Source organism: Sebastes umbrosus, chromosome 20 (genome assembly GCF_015220745.1).
Source record: "Sebastes umbrosus isolate fSebUmb1 chromosome 20, fSebUmb1.pri, whole genome shotgun sequence".
In the NCBI taxonomy this organism is placed as follows: Eukaryota; Metazoa; Chordata; class Actinopteri; order Perciformes; family Sebastidae; genus Sebastes; species Sebastes umbrosus.
In genome coordinates this window covers 27,042,891-27,062,794 of record NC_051288.1, presented here as the reverse complement: position 1 = coordinate 27,062,794, position 19,904 = coordinate 27,042,891, and the positions used below count along the sequence as shown (strand labels likewise).

The 19,904-nt window shown below is 41.8% G+C and overlaps 1 protein-coding gene across 2 annotated transcripts in view; it reads right to left on the bottom strand.

Annotated features, from left to right (window-relative positions):
* ankfn1 (ankyrin repeat and fibronectin type III domain containing 1) overlaps positions 1-19,904 on the bottom strand; it is a 102,885-nt gene that overhangs the window by 62,214 nt on the left and 20,767 nt on the right. For both annotated transcript variants that reach the window (XM_037754526.1, XM_037754527.1), the window contains exon 6: positions 9,676-9,713. In XM_037754526.1, coding sequence (XP_037610454.1) covers positions 9,676-9,713 — 38 coding nt within the window. The remainder of the gene's footprint in view (positions 1-9,675; positions 9,714-19,904) is intronic.

The window sequence follows — 19,904 nt, the reverse complement described above, 5'->3', positions numbered from 1 at the left end:
CGTAATAACCAGCATCGTAAACTCTGCAGTTCAGCGTGTCGCCTGTTTCAGCTAAACAACACGTAGAAAGAAATGAATGTTTGGTTTTATCTCCCTGTGATGATATTTCCTGCTGCACGGTGATGTAATGAATGAAATGAATCTAAGAGCGTCTGCCACAGTAAATCATCAGCTGAGTGTTTCATGGTTATTTATTTCTGCTGTTGAACGGAACGGCCGTGAAACAACCAGAAAATAACTCTTCTTTCTCTCTTTTTCTGTCTCTTCTACCGCTCGCCCTCGCCATCTCTCTCTCCGTCTTCTTTTAATGAGTCGTGAAGCTGACAGCAAAGTTTAACTTGAGTTTTAATATCATCAGAAGAAGAGAGATGCTCTCCTCTTGTCTTAAATCAATACTAGAGTAAACTTGTTTATGAATGAAGCGGCACAGTTGAAGCGGCACAGTTGAAGCGGCGGCGTTTAACCGATCAACGACGGTCATCCCTGCACCCCTGTTGTTGCACCGTTTGCTTTATTTAAATTAACAGCGTTAATCAAGTGTTTCAAACTGTGACTTTTTCAGACTTTTTTTTCAGATTTTTTTTTTTCAGATCTTTATTTTTGAGACTTTTTTTCAGATTTTTTTCAGATCTTTTTTTCCCCAGACTTTTTTTGGGATATTTTTCAGATCTTATTTTTCAGATCTTATTTTTCAGATTTTTTTTGCCCGACATTTTTCAGAAATGACGTTTCCCTCATGACGGGATTGAGGATATAGTTTAGTTGTGTGGGAACGGGTTCCTGAAGGAGAACAGATCAATGTTCTCTGAAGCGTCTGGTCTAGTGAAGGACAACTGGATCTTCTGCTGGACATTCAGGTTTTAAACAATAAGAAACACTGCAGTTAAATGTGAAGACGTAAACTCTCCGTATAAACCTGCAGGGAATAACTCTTCCAAACCAAACGGACAGAAAGTCTCTCTACTGACGGAAACGTTCAGTCAGAGATTAAAGACGACTGTAAAGAGATGAAGTTAAGTGAAGTGATCCAGTAACTCGTCCCTTCAGAGAGTCATTAAACTGAACCCTGATGGGATGAATCAGCGCTCTTCACTTCATTGTGACTGTCAGGAAGATGACTCAAAGTGAAAAGAAGAAAATTAACAATGACTAATGATTGTTGGAGCCGATGTCACTCACACACAGAACTGTGTTTCTGTGACTTCAGATTAGACAACATGCTGACATGATCCATTTTACGAACGCTAACATCGGCACGCTCCTCCACTACGCCACCATATCTTTACTGACTGCGTTTGGATCCTGTTTGGATCTTCATCGGGTCGAAATTAAGTTGTTGGTGTACGATTTATTATTTGAATAAATAAAAAATCTGTTAATTTTTAAGATTTTTTACCAAGTTACTGATGTACAATTTATTATTTTAATAATAAATAAAAATGTTGTTAAGTTTTAAGATTTTTTACCAAGTTGCTTATGTACGATTTATTAATCTTAATAAAAAAAATAAAAATGTAATTTTTATAAATAAAATAAAAAATGTAATTTATTTGTTACATTTTGTTTTCTAAAGTTAATAAAACAATGTTAAAGTCAAGCCTGATGTTGCCTTACTCATAAAAGAACATTTCCAACACACTTAAACACTGGCATCAGATCGGTACTCGGTATCGGCCGATACCCAGAGCCCAGGTATCTGTATGACCGGTGCATCTCTAGTTATTATAAAGTGTTACCTAAACACTTTTCTTTACAAAACTATATATATATATATTTGCATATTTTTCAGTTTTCTGTATCACTGATCAGAATGAAACATCAGAGGACTGAAATCACTTCAGTTGTAAAGAAGTGTGGTGAGAAAAGAAAGAAGTCGTTCTGATCAATTTACTGTAAAACACCAGCAGCTGCAGTCTGGAGAGGAGAGACAGAACGGAGGGGGGGAGAGAGTAAAAGAGAGAGAGAGTGGGGGTGTAGAGGAATATTGAGAGGTGGGGAACGAGAGGAACGCTGCAGAGAGAGAGAGAGAGAGAGAGAGTGGGAGGACGGAGAGAGAGAGAGATGAAATCAGTCAGAGATCCGTCTCATGAGCCGATGACTCAGAAAACTTCCAGTCACGACTGAAGCTACTCCGGGCTGCACTCATTGTTCCCGTGTGTGTGTGTGTGTGTGTGTGTGTGTCTCGTACAGGTTGTTTCAGGTTGTTTCCATGAATGTCCTCGCACACACCATCGATCCTCCTCGTACTGAATAAAACACCTCGTACAGCAGCGAGGACGCCCCCTCGTCTACCGTCCAACCATCCGCCACGACAACACACACACACACACATACACGCACGCACACGCACACGCACACGCACAGCCTGTTACCTGAGTGTGTGTGTGTGTGTGTTAGTCAGATATTACAGGCTTCAGTTTGGTTCAACCAGACTTCAGGAGGAAACCAGAAGGAGTGAGCAGACCTCCACGAGGCTGTTTCTACGAGCGCTTTTTGTTAACTTTTTTAACTCCAGACCTCGAGAACAAGCTGAATCATCACTTCTAGGGACTTTTACTTTGGAAAATATCTAAATGAATCCAGTAATAATGTTTGATTTTCAGCATGTATGTAGTCAGAGATGTCCTGAAGTCAATTATATCAGTTATTGTCAGGAATTATTGATTATCCAACAACCGGCAAAAATATCAAAGAATAAAGACATTCCCCTCACAGATTAGTGGGATTATCTTTTTAATCTATAATGTTTTATACTTCTGGTGAATATAATCCATCAATCTGATTTCTATAGATGTATTTAGTATCCAGTTCCCTTTGTTAACACCTTAATTTGAAAAGCGGCCGTAGTCCCACGTGTCTACTTCCTCTAACTTCTCCAAGGTGGTCTCTAGCTCTCCTGTCAGCTCCGTTCTCTTTATCATCCATGGTCAGCTCCATCGGGGCCGTTTCAATGCAGAGAACACAAACGTCAGTATCTGGGTGCTCTACAGTCGTAGCGTCGGCCCGTTTGACCACGGAGACGAGAGCGACGGCCGGCTCCACCACCACGTTACTACCATACCATAACGTTACCGCCATACCATAACGTTACCGCCATACCATAACGTTACCACCATACCACAACGTTACCTCCATACCATAACGTTACCACCATACCATAACGTTACCACCATACTACAACGTTACCTCCATACCATAACGTTACCACCATACCATAATGTTACCGCCATACCATAACGTTACCACCATACCATAACGCTTCCTGTTAACATTTTCACACTTTTTTTCGGACATATTTCGGCTTTTTTCTGACTTTTTTCAGCTGTTGTTTTGACATATTTTGGCCTTTTTTAAGGACATTTTTTGAGCCATATTTCGGACATACTTTGGCATTTTTTTCTGCCTTTTTTGGACATATTTCGGACAAATGTCGGCCTTCTTTTGGGACATTTTTTAGACCATATTTCGGACATAATTTTGCATTTTTTCGGACATATTTCAGCCTTTTTTAAAAATAATTTCAGACATGTTTCAGCATTTTTTTCGGTCATTTTTTTGACACATTTTGGCCTCTTTCAGCCTTTGTTTTGACTTATTTTTGGACATATTTTGGCCTCTTTCAGCCTTTGTTTTGACTTATTTTTGGACATATTTTGGCCTCTTTCAGCCTTTGTTTTGACTTATTTTTGGACATATTTTGGCCTCTTTCAGCCTTTGTTTTGACTTATTTTTGGACATATTTTGGCCTCTTTCAGCCTTTGTTTTGACTTATTTTCGGACATATTTTGGCCTTTTTTTAGAAGTTAGCGTGCAGCTTTAGCTCTGCTCTGTCTAGCTCTGCTCTTCCTGTCAATGTGTTTCCATCCTTTACTGGATGTGTCGTGTTTACCACGCTGGATTAACGGTCTTATTGTTGACTCAGATAATTAGATTACAGCAGCATATTAAATATCAGAGAACACTCAGATTTAATTCAATAATGTGTGTAATCAGACAGTTATTATTATTAAGAGACATCCAGAGACACAGTCAGAGATATTTAACACCTTCTCCTACCGATCATCACCGTCACATCAGACTACCGTCTCCTGATCTCCTCCTGATCAATCCTGTTACTGGGACCAGTTAAACTACAGACATCAAGGTTCAGACTGTTACTGGAACCAGTTAAACTACAGACATCAGAGTTCAGACTGTTACTGGGACCAGTTAAACTACAGACATCAGGGCTCAGTCTGTTACTGGGACCAGTTAAACTACAGACATCAGAGTTCAGACTGTTACTGGGACCAGTTAAACTACAGACATCAGAGTTCAGACTGTTACTGGGACCAGTTAAACTACAGACATCAGAGTTCAGACTGTTACTGGGACCAGTTAAACTACAGACATCAGAGTTCAGACTGTTACTGGGACCAGTTAAACTACAGACATCAGAGTTCAGACTGTTACTGGGACCAGTTAAACTACAGACATCAGCAGATGTCTCGTGTCAGAGGAGCCGAGGACATAAACGTCCTCAGAGGACAGACAGAGCTGCAGTCGCTCCAGCGCTCATCAGCTCCACTGAACCTGCCTTTCTTTCCTCTTTTCGATCGCCATGGCAACGCGTAACCAGAGGCCATTATTCTTAATGGCTACCTTGGGCCCCTCAGTGTGTGTGTGTGTGTGTGTGTGTGTGTCATATAACAGTAGATGTAAAGTGGTACCCTCGTCTTCACACTCCAACAATTCCACCTCAATAAATCCTCTCAGTAGAATACATGTTGTTCTCCGCGGAGCGTTCACTGGAGCTGCAGATATGTGGGATTATGGAGCGTTATTAAAGACGTGGATGTTGCTGAATGTTCGGCGTTCTGTGAATCACGCTGTCGTTGTTGTTGTGGTTGTTGTTGTTGTTGTTGTTGTTGTTGTTGTTGTTGTTGCATCTGATCGTCTGTCATTAAATCACAGTGAACAGATCCTGAGCAGCGTCTCATCCAGTCACAACACACTCCAGTTATTCATCGTTGTGCAGTCACTGAACACTAAAACACTAAAACATCCAGTCTGCACTGCAGCTAGAAAACAAAGCTGTAAAATCAGACCATAAAAACTGAGCATAAACACACCGCACTGCCACACGCTACCTCAACTCTACTTCTACTGCACGTTACTTCATGTTTACATCTGTATGTATGTACGTATGTATGTATAAACACGTCTGATACAGTAACAGTCTAGAGCCCTGTACTGGGTTAGATTCATTCAATCAAACATTACAGCAGACACACCTGAGGCCTGGACTACCAAGCCAGTTCATCATACCCGGGGTATCTTCATCATACCCAGGGTATCTTCATCGTACCTAGGGTATCTTCATCATACCCGGGGTATCTTCATCGTACCTAGGGTATCTTCATCATACCTAGGGTATCTTCATCATACCCGGGGTATCTTCATCGTACCTAGGGTATCTTCATCATACCCGGGGTATCTTCATCATACCTAGGGTATCTTCATCATACCCGGGGTATCTTCATCATACCTAGGGTATCTTCATCATACCCGGGGTATCTTCATCATACCCGGGGTATCTTCATCGTACCTAGGGTATCTTCATCATACCCGGGGTATCTTCATCATACCCGGGGTATCTTCATCATACCCGGGGTATCTTCATCGTACCTAGGGTATCTTCATCATACCCGGGGTATCTTCATCATACCCGGGGTATCTTCATCGTACCTAGGGTATCTTCATCATACCCGGGGTATCTTCATCATACCCGGGGTATTTATCATCATCATACCCGGGGTATCTTCATCATACCCGGGTATCTATCATCATCATACCCGGGGTATTTATCATCATCATACCCGGGGTATCTTCATCGTACCTAGGGTATCTTCATCATACCCGGGGTATCTTCATCATACCCGGGGTATCTTCATCGTACCTAGGGTATCTTCATCATACCCGGGGTGTCTTCATATTTCAACCTTCTTTCAGCTGCGTCCCGTCTCTCAGGCGGTTTGAAACGGACTCAAGAGCCAGTAAAAAAATAATAATAGTAATAATAATAATAGTAAACAGCCCCAGCATCCAGCCAGCTGTCCTTCCTGCATCTGTCAGTTTAAACTGTGATGTGTTCAGTCTGATTATGACAGTAACTTCTTCATATGTGTGTAATATTATCATATGATCTGCTCACTGAGCTCTGATTGGTCAGCAGGAGGTGATTTTATACAAGTTGATCTCTGATCTGGAACATAACCTGCTCCGGAGCAGGTCAGCTGTTCAGCATCAGTTACCATGGTAACCATGGTGATCTACCCCGGTAAGAAGTGATCCACCTACGTAGTACAGAAAACCCTGAAGGGTTAACCCTGAAGTTACCTCGCTAACACCACATCCTGCTTCGTAGTCCAGACCTCTGGTGGAGATCTGCACCTTTCTAGTGTTTAGAATGAAAAGAGTTTACCAGAGTTTCCAGAGGGACAAATGTCCCCTCAGTATCCAGCAGGAGGACGGTCTGTCTTTAATACCTGAACTACAGCACCAAACCGTGACTCCTACACCCGGGGATGAACTGAACCGTACTGACCTCGCTCACTCTGCTGTGCTGCTACACTAGTTTATATATATATATATCCATCCATCCATCCATCCATCTGCAACCGCTTATCCCGTTAGGGGTCGCGGGGGGGGCTGGAGCCGATCCCAGCCGACATTGGGCGAAGGCGGGGTACACCCTGGACAGGTCGCCAGTCCATCGCAGGGCTAACACATAGAGACAGACAACCATTCACGCTCACATTCACACCTATGGGCAATTTAGAGTCCACAATTAACCTAACCTGCATGTCTTTGGACTGTGGGAGGAAACCGGAGTACCCGGAGAAAACCCACGCTAACACGGGAAGAACATGCAAATTCCACACAGAAGGGCCCCAAGCTGGATTTGAACCTGCGACCCTCTAGCTGTGATATATATATATATAAATATATATATATATATAAAAGAACAGGAAGAGGCAAGACACAGCGAGAGCATCGGAGACGGACCGAGGTGGATCGTACAGGTGACACCAACACCAACATCACATCAGTTCATATCTTATCACCAGAATCTGAGCAGTGAAGCTTCAGTCAGGAGATCAGTTTATATCAGATTATAGATTATATATAACACACACTGATTAACATCACTTTATCATCCCACTCCTGTAACTCCGTCAGGCTCACGATGGACACTTTAAAACAGAATGGATCAACATGGAAGCAGCAGAAGCCGATAAATCCAACTGAGTTCATGTTATTCAATCAGGGAGAAAGACGAGCATCTTAATAACAGAGTTAAAAGATGTATTTAAGTCTGGAATAATAAACGATATGAAAACACAATTGCTTCTTATCTTGTTGTATAAAAGATGTTGCTGCCCCCGCCCTCCACCTCTACACACCTGGAGGCTGTGAGAATCCATTAGTGATGTCTGGGTATACAACGGAGATCAGTCCTTGAACTCACAGACTGTTAAAATCAGCCAGTATTTATGAAACAGCGTGAAGAAGAGGAGGAGGAGCAGGGTCAAGATGGTGCCGACGATCAACCATGTAGACGTCTTCCATCAGTTCTCTCTCTGGAACGTGATGCACAAAGTCTCACCACTTCTGTTGCTAATGAAGAACTTCTGGTTTTAAAGCTTTGAAGCTGATTATCTGTCCTGTAGTCACATCTTACTGTCGGTTACTGCATTACAGTTATTCCCACTTCTTATAAAACTATAAAACAACCAGAATGACCTCCTCGTGGTTGCACGCCACTTTGGTTTTGACGAGGCTTTAGCCTTTAAACCAGCTCTTAAAGCACTGGACTAAAAAATTAACCCGTACCACTATTACTATATTATCCAAAAATACAACTTTGATTTAGTTGTTTATGTTCTGTTAGTGTACTTTATCAGATACTGCAGGTTTAAACTATTTATTCTAACAGCTCATAGTGAAGTGAGACGACCAGGATCATCAACGAGGAGAGACGGGAAATATAAAACATTCATCCACAACATTTACTCAAACTGCAGGCGATGGTGGAGCTTTTTAACTTCAAAAAGGCAGATAACCAGATAACCACCGGCTCCTGTTCATTTATAACAGACATTTGTGTTGTGATATTTAAACAAGGAAATAAAAGCCCGTCTAGAGACCGGTCTCTAGAGAGCTGGAGATATGTGAAGAGCAGTCAGAAAATACTTCCTTTACAGTTAGCCGACGCTGATACAGCGCCACCTATTGGCCAAATGGCACCAAATTTGCCATGAACACTAAGACATCACTTCTAGACATGTCCACCAAATGTGGTCCCAATAGCACCGAGTGTTCAGGAGATATCAAACTGTTTGTATTGTAAGCCAAAATTCAAAATGGGCGGAAAATGAATCTTTATAAGCGAGATATTACATTATATTATAAAATATATTTTTGAATTGCTCCATCAATCACACAGATGACGTTTGAACTTTTAAAAGATAATTCATAAAGTCCAGAACGAGGAAAGAAACGACACATCGCTGCCGTTTACGTTCACTTATAACATACAGCAGGACCAACAGGAGTAACCATGGCGACACACGGACTGACAGCTAAATCCACGTCAGACTGACAGACGGCAGCTTTTCTTCTGCTGAGAACTGACTTCAGAAACTCAAGGTTTCTTTCTTCAGCTAAAAATATTCCCTCTATTCAGTTTCCCTGAGCAATAAGAACTGTCACATAATCTGGTTTCCCAGAAACCTTTTCCCTCTGAAATAAATCAGGAGAGGTCATAGCTCTCCTTTTATTTAATCAGGACTTATTGCTCTCAGCTCCGGGAAATATTTCAAGTCAACATTTCAGAGGCAGAAAAAGAGCAGAAAATATGGAGCACAGAAGCTGCCAAAATAAAAAATAAATGAATGAATAAATAAATTAATCGATAATTAAATAAATATGTCTTTAAATGTAACAAAATAATATTAAAAATAAATGTAGGTATCAATTAATTGTTCTTGTATTAAATTCCTTATTTATTTATTCTTCTGTTTTTTTCTTCCCTTTTAAATATTTATTTTTTTATCTATTTTTACATTTATTTAAATAAAAGATAAATAAAAAATAAATGAATAAATGTAAACATTCATAAGAATAAATACATAAATAAATAAAAGGAAAATCAAAACAGAAGAGTATATAAATAAAAGGGAATTAATACAAAATAAAATAAATAAGTAAATAAGCAAATTAAAATTTAATAATAATAAAAAAATAATAAATGTATTAATACAAAAATAAAAACACAATTAAAAATAAATGCAAAAATAAAAATAAAATCAAAAATAAATAAATGCATTTAAAAAATAAATGTTAATAAATATAATGGAAAAATGTATCCAAAAATAAATAAATAAAAAAGCAAATTAATACAGAAATTTGTCACATTTTTTCCAGTTAATTAATGGCTACATTTATTTTTAATATTATTTTTGCTTCATATAATGACATATTTGTTTATTTATCGATCTAGTCATTTATTTATTTATTTTTAGATTTTGGCAGAATCTGTCCTCCATAAGAAAACACTTTGCTTCTGACGATGAAGACGACAGTAAAGATGAAGAGCATAAGAAACATGACTTCCTGGAAGGAACGACTTACTTCTTCCTGGAGTCGTATCTGCTGCTGGTTCCCGGACTCTGAGAGGGAGACACACAGACGAGGAAATCATCAGTTTCTATGCAGCGTCATGCCGAGCACTAACGCGTATTACACCACCGATGATTCCACTAACGCGTATTACACCACCGATGATTCCACTAACGCGTATTACACCACCGATGATTCCACTAACACGTATTACACCACCGATGACTCCACTAACGCGTATTACACCACCGATGATTCCACTAACGCGTATTACACCACCGATGATTCCACTAACACGTATTACACCACCGATGATTCCACTAACACGTATTACACCACCGATGACTCCACTAACGCGTATTACACCACCGATGATTCCACTAACGCGTATTACACCACCGATGATTCCACTAACACGTATTACACCACCGATGATTCCACTAACACGTATTACACCACCGATGATTCCACTAACACGTATTACACCACCGATGACTCCACTAACGCGTATTACACCACCGATGATTCCACTAACACGTATTACACCACCGATGATTCCACTAACACGTATTACACCACCGATGATTCCACTAACGCGTATTACACCACCGATGATTCCACTAACGCGTATTACACCACCGATGATTCCACTAACACGTATTACACCACCGATGATTCCACTAACACGTATTACACCACCGATGATTCCACTAACACGTATTACACCACCGATGATTCCACTAACACGTATTACACCACCGATGATTCCACTAACACGTATTACACCACCGATGACTCCACCAACGTTTCTACGGAGGAAAAACACATTAATACCCGTCCGTCCACAGAAACATGAAGAAGAGATGCAATCAGGAAACGGACAAATCAGATATCTCAGATTCAGGTGGAGGTTCCGGTGTTCATCCGTTCACTAATTCACTCTGCTGACACCTGATGACATCATGAAGCCGATCATAGTAACAGATTAAGGCTGGCCAACACCATCGGCTCTGACCCCTAACCATGTTTTGAACGTGAATATGAATTGTTACCGTCAAATCGGAGATACAAGGTTCCACAATTTAATACGGTTAGACTGAAGTCAGTCAATCCTAAATCTAAATATGGAGCTTAATCCCAGATCAGATGTACGTTAAAGGGCCGTGAATATCCTCTTCTGTGATTGTAATGTTTAAATATACATATCCTTGTTTCTTGTCTTTGTCCGTTCTGTGATGAAAAACACATTTCAGACCCGTCTGACAATAAAGTATTATCGTATATCGTATGAATCCAACCGACAAAACAAAACGTTTATTTATTTACTGATAGCAATCTTTATATATTCTGTACAGAACTTCATGTATATAAAATAAGTTATTACAAAAATCATTCAATAATTATTCCAGCACTATATTCACATGATTGCATTTACAGAAAAAGTTAACTTGCATATAGGCAACCATGTTTGTATTTGCTTTATATATATATATCTGTATATATATCTATATATGTATATAGATATATATAATATTAGGGCTGTCAATCAATTAAAACAGTTCATCGCAATTAATCGTAGTTTCTATTATTAATTTTGTATTGTTTTATGTATTTTATGTAATGTTTTCTTTCATTATAGAATAAGTTTATTATTAGTAATATTTCATATTTGTCATTATCACAATTTACTTGTGTATATTTTTGTTTCTTTTTTGTATTTTTGTTTCATCATGTTTATAATTAATATTTTTCTCTACTAATACATTTTGCGTGTGTCTGTATTTCTTTTGTTTTAAATGTATTTTTTCATGCACAAATGTCTAAATGTTTACGTGTCTTACATACTGCAGTTACACTGTGAAGGGAGCATCTTTCAATAAAACTAATCTTTACAAAACAAAAAGGAATAATGAAAGTATTTGAGATAGAAGAAGCAGGATGGACATAAAGAAAGAGATCAGATGGAGATGTCTGCAGGACAACTGGACTCATCTCTGTGACTACATCCTGAAGAATATGAGCCTATAAGAGAAGTATTCTCCATCAACCCACAGATTAGACAGTGATTAAACCTGCTGTAGTAGGATGAGTGATGAATGTGTGGGAGGAGGAGGAGGAGGAGGAGGAGGAGGAGGAAGAGGATGAAGGCTGGAGTTAAAGGTCGTCTGGGAGAATAAAGCGGAGCTCCTCCTGCAGGCTGAACTGACCACCGATGTGTGTTTGATCGGCGGCGTGTGTGAAGGATGCTGGATGCAGCGGGTGGAGGAGGGGTGGAAATATTCCGTCGCCTTGACAACTGAAGACGACGCCGTGAGAGAAAATTGCCGTCTGTACACGAGTGCTCACTTTAGCTGTCGGGGGGCCTGAAGGCCTGAGGATGCACAAACAATGCAAACAATGCAGCGCCCTGAGGGGAGCCTCCAAATCGCTGGCTCCACATACACAACCACGTCCGTTTATCTCCCCGCCGCCGGCTCTGCAGGTCAACGCCACCATGTGTCAACGCCACCACATTGTCAGCTCTCACTTCTCTGGCTTCATGTTGTTCCATCTTACACCACACTCTGAGGAGCTATTCTGAAGAACTGTCGGGTCAACAAGTCCTCCGAATTACATGATATAACACATCCATCGTCACGGTTACATGACTGAGGTTCAGGTCCGGTGAGGTTCAGGTCCGGTGAGGTTCAGGTCCGGTGAGGTTCAGGTCCGGTGAGGTTCAGGTCTAGTGAGGTTCAGACGACCTGGTTGAGGTCAGAGAAACATGGTGGATCGGGTTTAAGGTTAAAGGACGTTCGTCGTCACGGTAACAATAAGAACTGCTGGAGAACCCATAACTATAGATTTGTTCAGATTTATAATCTTATTGATTCTCAGATATTTACTGATTTAAATAATCATTTGATCAATATGATGATACACTACTCCTCTTCTTTTAATTTCACTTTTCTGTATTTATTTAACGTTGCTTTATTTATTTGACTTTATTTGTTTATTTGTTTATTTATTTGACTTTATGTATTTATTTAACTTTGCTGCATTATTTATTTATTTATTTCTCTTTGCTTTATTTATTTATATATTTTACTTAGCTTGATTTGTTTTACTTTATTTATTCATTATTTTTATTTTTCACTTTTCTTTATCTATTTATTTGATTTTGCTTCATTTATTTATTTAACTTTGCTTTATTTATTCATTTATTCATTTTAATTTATTTATTACTCTATTTTGCTTTATTTATTTTACTTTATTTATTACTTTATTTTGTGTTATTTATTTATTTATTTTGCTTTTGGTAATTATTTGACTTTGCTGCTTAATTTATTTATTACTTTATTTATTTATATATTTATTTTCCTTTGCTTTATTTATTTCCTTTACTTTATTTAGCTTTCTCCTGACCCCCCTGAAGAGGTTTCTCCATAACAACGACGACGACGTCGCTCTGCTTCCAGCGTTGTTCTCGAGGGACAGGAGACGTAATTTACACATTCAACACTCGACGTTCTTCTGACAGCAACGTGATGAATTTAGATGGTGAGAACTGAATGGGTTTATTAGTCAGACTCATTATACTGTAGATGTTTCATCATTCAGCTGTCTGTCCATCACTGACTGGACTTCAGTGCATCATCTCCTCCTCTAACGCTGAATGAGCAGCGTTGTTGGACTGACAGCAGGAAGGAATCAGCTCAAAGTGACTGTAAACAGGAGAAATTCAGCCGTCTCTGCTCTGCTCTCTGATATCTTTAACTCCTCTCCGGTCCTCTTCTTTTCTCTTCTGTTCTGCTGTTTCCGGATCGAGATGAGGGCAGCAGCGGGAAGTTTTGGTGGCGTCGTTCTCCGGTGAAGACGGATGCTTTGCCCCCCGCCGGCGCCGAGATGAGATTATCGCTCAACCCACGGGGAGAAATCTGTTGACTGTTCGTTGCTGCCAGTGAGCAGCGCCGCCACACAGCACGCCGTCCACGCCGAACAAAAACACTCAGAGAGCAGCAACTTATGTTACAATATGCAACTAACTAAGAAATCACATGATGAAGGTACTGACTGAGGAACCGCTCACAGGCTGGAACAGGTTCTCTACATGGAGGAGAACCAACAGGAACCACCTCTACTGATCACTGCAGCGCTGGTTCTAACAGACAGTCTGAAACAGGTTCTCTACATGGGGGAGAACCAACAGGAACCACCTCTACTGATCACTGCAGCGCTGGTTCTAACAGACAGTCTGAAACAGGTTCTCTACATGGAGGAGAACCAACAGGAACCACTTCTACTGATCACTGCAGCGCTGGTTCTAACAGACAGTCTGAAACAGGTTCTCTACATGGAGGAGAACCAACAGGAACCACCTCTACTGATCACTGCAGCGCTGGTTCTAACAGACAGTCTGAAACAGGTTCTCTACATGGAGGAGAACCAACAGGAACCACCTCTACTGATCACTGCAGCGCTGGTTCTAACAGACAGTCTGAAACAGGTTCTCTACATGGGGGAGAACCAACAGGAACCACCTCTACTGATCACTGCAGCGCTGGTTCCAGCAGACAGTCTGAAACAGGTTCTCTACATGGGGGAGAACCAACAGGAACCACTTCTACTGATCACTGCAGCGCTGGTTCTAACAGACAGTCTGAAACAGGTTCTCTACATGGGGGAGAACCAACAGGAACCACTTCTACTGATCACTGCAGCGCTGGTTCTAACAGACAGTCTGAAACAGGTTCTCTACATGGAGGAGAACCAACAGGAACCACTTCTACTGATCACTGCAGCGCTGGTTCTAACAGACAGTCTGAAACAGGTTCTCTACATGGAGGAGAACCAACAGGAACCACCTCTACTGATCACTGCAGCGCTGGTTCTAACAGACAGTCTGAAACAGGTTCTCTACATGGGGGAGAACCAACAGGAACCACTTCTACTGATCACTGCAGCGCTGGTTCTAACAGACAGTCTGAAACAGGTTCTCTACATGGAGGAGAACCAACAGGAACCACTTCTACTGATCACTGCAGCGTCATATTCAGACAGACCATGTTAGAATAGGAGACCATTGTATTCATTTATATTATTTATTTGTACTGCATGCAAAACACTGCATGTGATTATCATAAAGTGGGCATGTCTGTAAAGAGGAGACTCGTGGGTACCCATAGAACCCATTTACATTCACACATCTGGAGGTCAGAGGTCAAGGGACCCCTTTGAAAATGGCCATGCCAGTTTTTCCGCACCAAAATTTAGCCTAAGTTTGGAGCGTTTTTTAACCTCCTTCCTGACCAGCTAGTCTGACATGGTTAGTACTGATGGATTCATCAGGTTCTCTAGTTTCATATAATACCAGTATCTTCACTTTAGCTTTAAAACTGAGGCGCTACAACCTCCGATAATAGCAGCCACCTCTGCCGGCGGGCCGTCAGATTTTTAAGAGGTTAATTAAAAAGAAAGCGTTTTGGAGAATCGATGCAAAACCTAAAATTGTCTTCTTATCGTGTTGAACATCTTCACAGTGAACGTGTCTGTTAGAAACACGCCTGACTGAAGAGGCTTTCATATTCCAGGTGGCAGCAGAGCCGACACACGAAGCAATCAGAGGGTTGATTCCCAGAAGTAAAGAAATCAAAAAGATTCTCTTCTGACATGTGAAACTTTACACCTCAGTCTCGGTTTAAAACTATTACACTGTCTGCACTGTCTGCATTGAATGACCTAAAGATTATAAATGAAACTGTAACTATAGAATCTGTCTGCTGCTGTGGAACAAGCTGTCCTCTGTGTTCTTCTGGTTTAAAAAGAGTCTGAATAAGTTGTTATTGGCTGATGGTGAGGAATTAGACAACATGTGTAAACTGTGTGAGGATCAGATATCATCACAGTGATCCGGTCTAAAGCCTGGACCCACATCCTCCTGAGATGATGTTTGTCACTTCATCTCTGTCTCTGTTTGTACTGTAAACCGCCACAAAGCCTCCGGAGGCTCCTCCGAGCGTCTCCAAACACTCGTCCACCTGATGCTCCGACATGTCAAACATGAGGATCAAACCACTGTGAGTACGGGAGGCGTCCGGTTCCTCTCGTTCTCCTGTTATATATGTAAAAGCCTTTGAGATGAGCCGTTGTGAGGTTGTGATTGCTTATTGACTGGATGATTGTCAGAGCTGTACAGGGGGAGCGAGCACGCCACCCTGCAGGTGCATCACCACACAGATGATGATGATGATTGGTTGTCTCCTGCTGCGTGGACACGCTCATAATCACACAACATAGTTTAATCCGACAAAGACAGACTCTTTAAAATCACACACTGAGATCTGTTTTAAATCTTAATAACTGGGTCTTAAAGGGAAAGTGAATCTGAATGTTTGTGGCGTATGAAGAGAGCATCAGGAGATCAGAGACACGGCGCCGCTCGTCTCCGTCGACCCTTCACCCCGCCGCCGTCTCCCCCTCTGATGGTATTTCTGTGAATGTCAAGACATCCGGCGTGTTTCTGTGTCGGTGCCGGCCGCTCTTTAATGTCAGCCTTCAATTAATACTGACGTGTGATTGGCCGGACTTCACCTCTCCTCTTCATCAGTGTGTGTGTGTGTGTGTGTGTGTGAGAGATGAAGAGCGGATACTGTATTAATTAAAGAGAGAGGCAGCGTGTGACACGGTAACCTCCGTCAGAGGAGAGGAATCGATTCACAGATTGATTTTTGAACGTCGTTAATAAAACGAAGCGCCGGATTTCAACCAGACGAGCCGACCGACCGACCGACCGACCGACCCACAACTTCACTGAACATCAATCAAGAACCTGGTTCCACAGTCGCTGGACAGAGACGGGTTTCACCGTTTCACTGTTTCACTGAACCACAACATTTAACCAGCGACCGTAAATTAAACAAGATATTATATATATATATATATATATATTTCTTCTGACATCAGTGCGAGGCTGAACTGTGGAGTCTTGTTGGAGTCTTGTTGGCCTCTCTCCTCTCCCCTCTCCCCTCTCCTCTCTCCTCTCCCCTCTCCTCTCTCCTCTCTCCTCTCTCCTCTCCCCTCTCTCCTCCCCTCTCCCCTCTCCTCTCTCCTCTCCCCTCTCCCCTCTCCCCTCTCCTCTCCCCTCTCTCCTCTCCCCTCTCCTCTCCCCCTCTCTCCTCTCCCCTGCCTTCCTCTCCCCCTCTCTCCTCTCCCCTCTCCTCTCTCCTCTCCCCTCTCCCCTCTCCTCTCCCCTCTCCTCTCCTCTCTCCTCTCTCCTCTCCCCTCCCCTCTCCCCTCATTCATGTGAGCCGGGCGAGGAGCCGGGCGAGGAGCCTGCAGACGGGGGAGGCCGAGCCGTCCCTCCTGGCAGCCGCCTCCAACGCCGGCTCTGGCACCTCTGAGCGCCGACTCGCCCACCGGGTGAGTGACAAGCTGACTGGCGTGGGCGCGGACGCGGTGCAGCGCGGCTAACGCTAGCTGGACTTTGGCTTTCACATGAAGCTCTGCCTCTGACTTTTTTTGGACATTTTTCGAACTTTTTATTGGACATTTTTCTGACTTTTTTTGGACATTTTTCTGACTTTTTATTGGACATTTTTCTGAATTTTCTCTGACTTTTTTTTGGACATTTTTCGAACTTTTTATTGGACATTTTTCTGACTTTTTATTGGACATTTTTCTGACTTTTTTTGGACATTTTTCTGACTTTTTATTGGACATTTTTCTGAATTTTCTCTGACTTTTTTTTGGACATTTTTCGAACTTTTTATTTGGACATTTTTCTGACTTTTTATTGGACATTTTTCTGAATTTTTTTTGGACATTTTTCTGACTTTTTATTGGACATTTTTCTGACTTTTCTCTGACTTTGTTTTGGACATTTTTCTGAATTTTCTAATTTTCTGACTTGTTATTGGATATTTTTCTGAATTTATTTTGGACAAAAACCCTCCCACATTCACATATCTGGAGGTCAGAGGTCAAGGGACCCCTTTGAAAATGGGCATGACAGTTTTTCCTCGCCAAAATCCAGGACGACGCGGAGACGGCATTTGTCTCCAGCAGGAGGAGACGGTGAAGTGAGCCAGACAGTCAGTTTCATCTGAAACACGACTTGGATCTTTTATTGCTCTCATGTTTTGATGCTTTAATGTTATTTTCTGACATGTTGTCGGTTTTACACAGAAATACTATGTAGTATACCGTTTCAACTATTTCACAGACTTGTAATAAGTTGATCAGCTGATGAGTGTTGGTGTCGTGGTTGTGATTCATTTCTCTCTGGAAGTGCTGAACAAACGTCATCGTGAGCAGAAATCTGACAGCTTCATGTTCCTAACGTGGTAAATATGGATGAGAGGAACACAGAACCGTGAGTCATCACTCATTTACCTCCTGATTTCACAGCCTTAGTGCCGATTATCAACACGTCAATAACCGCCTCAGAACAATGACATCATGTCTTTATTCTTCACAAACCTGTTGAAGCCGTTCTAGTAAAGTTCTGTGCACAATGTGTGAACTACAGATGGAGTCACAATCAAGAGCAACACAGTGACCAGAATAACATGAGGGTACTGTACGTTTCTGTAAACCACCGATACGTTGAGTCCCAACAACAACAACAACAACAACAACAACAACAACAACAACAACAACAGCTGTCAGTGTGTCAGTGTGCTGACTTGACTATGACTTGCCCCAAACTGCATGTGATGATCATAAAGTGGGCATGTCTGTAAAGGGGAGACTCGTGGGTACCCATAGAACCCATTTACATTCACTGATCTGGAGGTCAGAGGTCAAGGGACCCCTTTGAACATGGACATGACAGTTTGTCTTCACCAACATTTAGCACAAGTCATTAAACCTCCTTCACGACAAACTAGAACTTTTCGGACTTTTTTTTAAACATTTTTCTGCATTTTATTTTGACATTTTCAGACTTTTTTTCAGATATTTTTCCAATTTTTTTGGGACACTTTTAAAGATTTTTCTGACTTTTTTTAATTTATTTTTTCAGACTTTTTTGGACACTTTTAAACTTTCTTCTTACTTTTTCTTGAACATTTTTCTTAATTATTTTTGGACAAAAGCCCTCACACATTCACTGATCTCGAAGTCAGAGGTCAAGGGACTCCTTTGAAAATGGACATGACAGTTTTTCCACGCCAACATTTAGTGTAAGTTTGGAGCGTTATTTAACCTCCTTCATGACCAGCTAGTCTGACATGGTTGGTACCGATGGATTCATCAGGTTTTATAGTTTCAGATAATACCAGTATCTTCACTCCAGCTTTAAAACTGAGCCGGTACAACCTCTGAAAGATCGAATGGCGGCTGGGCCCGACGGCGGCCATCTGATTTTAAAGAGGTTAATTTAAAATCGACTCCAGGTGAAACTTGGTTTCCACAGAGTAACTCTTTGTGGTCACGCGTTATCAGGACACGGTTAATGTCGAACCCTGTCTCAGATCGCGTCGTTGTAAACCCACACTGGGGAGCGGGCGGCGGTTTGATCTGATCTGGGGCTAAAACCACGTAGTGTGAACTCAGCGTAAGTCGATTGATGATTAGAACATTTAGTCTGCTCTTCCTGGTGGTGTATTGGTGCATCCAGCCGCTGGTGCCGGTGTGCTGCAGTGCAGCAGCTTCAGTCTGCAGCGCTCCACGTTTGTTTATGCAGTCGTCTCATATCATGCGGACACACACTCCTGAGGTGGAGGGCGGCGGTGGCGGCGGCGGGGGCCGAGGCACCAATCATCCGCTCCGTGTTGTTTTAAGGGATTAGGCTTAATAAGACGGCAGGCTGAATTTATGGAGCTAATATTTCACGGCGAGGTGATTCATGGAGGATCTGGTGCAGCGGAGCAGCTTAATGGATGTTCAGAGAGACTCGCTCGACTTGTGCCCTGATATGATTAGTCCCGCGGGAGCACGGCTGCTTAATACACCACTGTGGGAGTGTTTGTGAGCGTTTGTGTACAAAGACGGGCCTGAGAAACATGTAGGAGTAAACAGGACGCACGCACACACACACACACACACACACACACACACGCACACACACACACACACACACACACACACACACACACACATCCCTCCTGTACACATCCCTCCCTCCTGTACCGCCTCAATGTATGGAACATGTATTTCTATTCCGTGAGCCGTGAGCGACTGGAAACAGACGCCGGCCTCCATCTCTTCACCTGCCGTCACCTCATCTGTCAATCTGTCCACTCTCTGCTTAATCAACCACA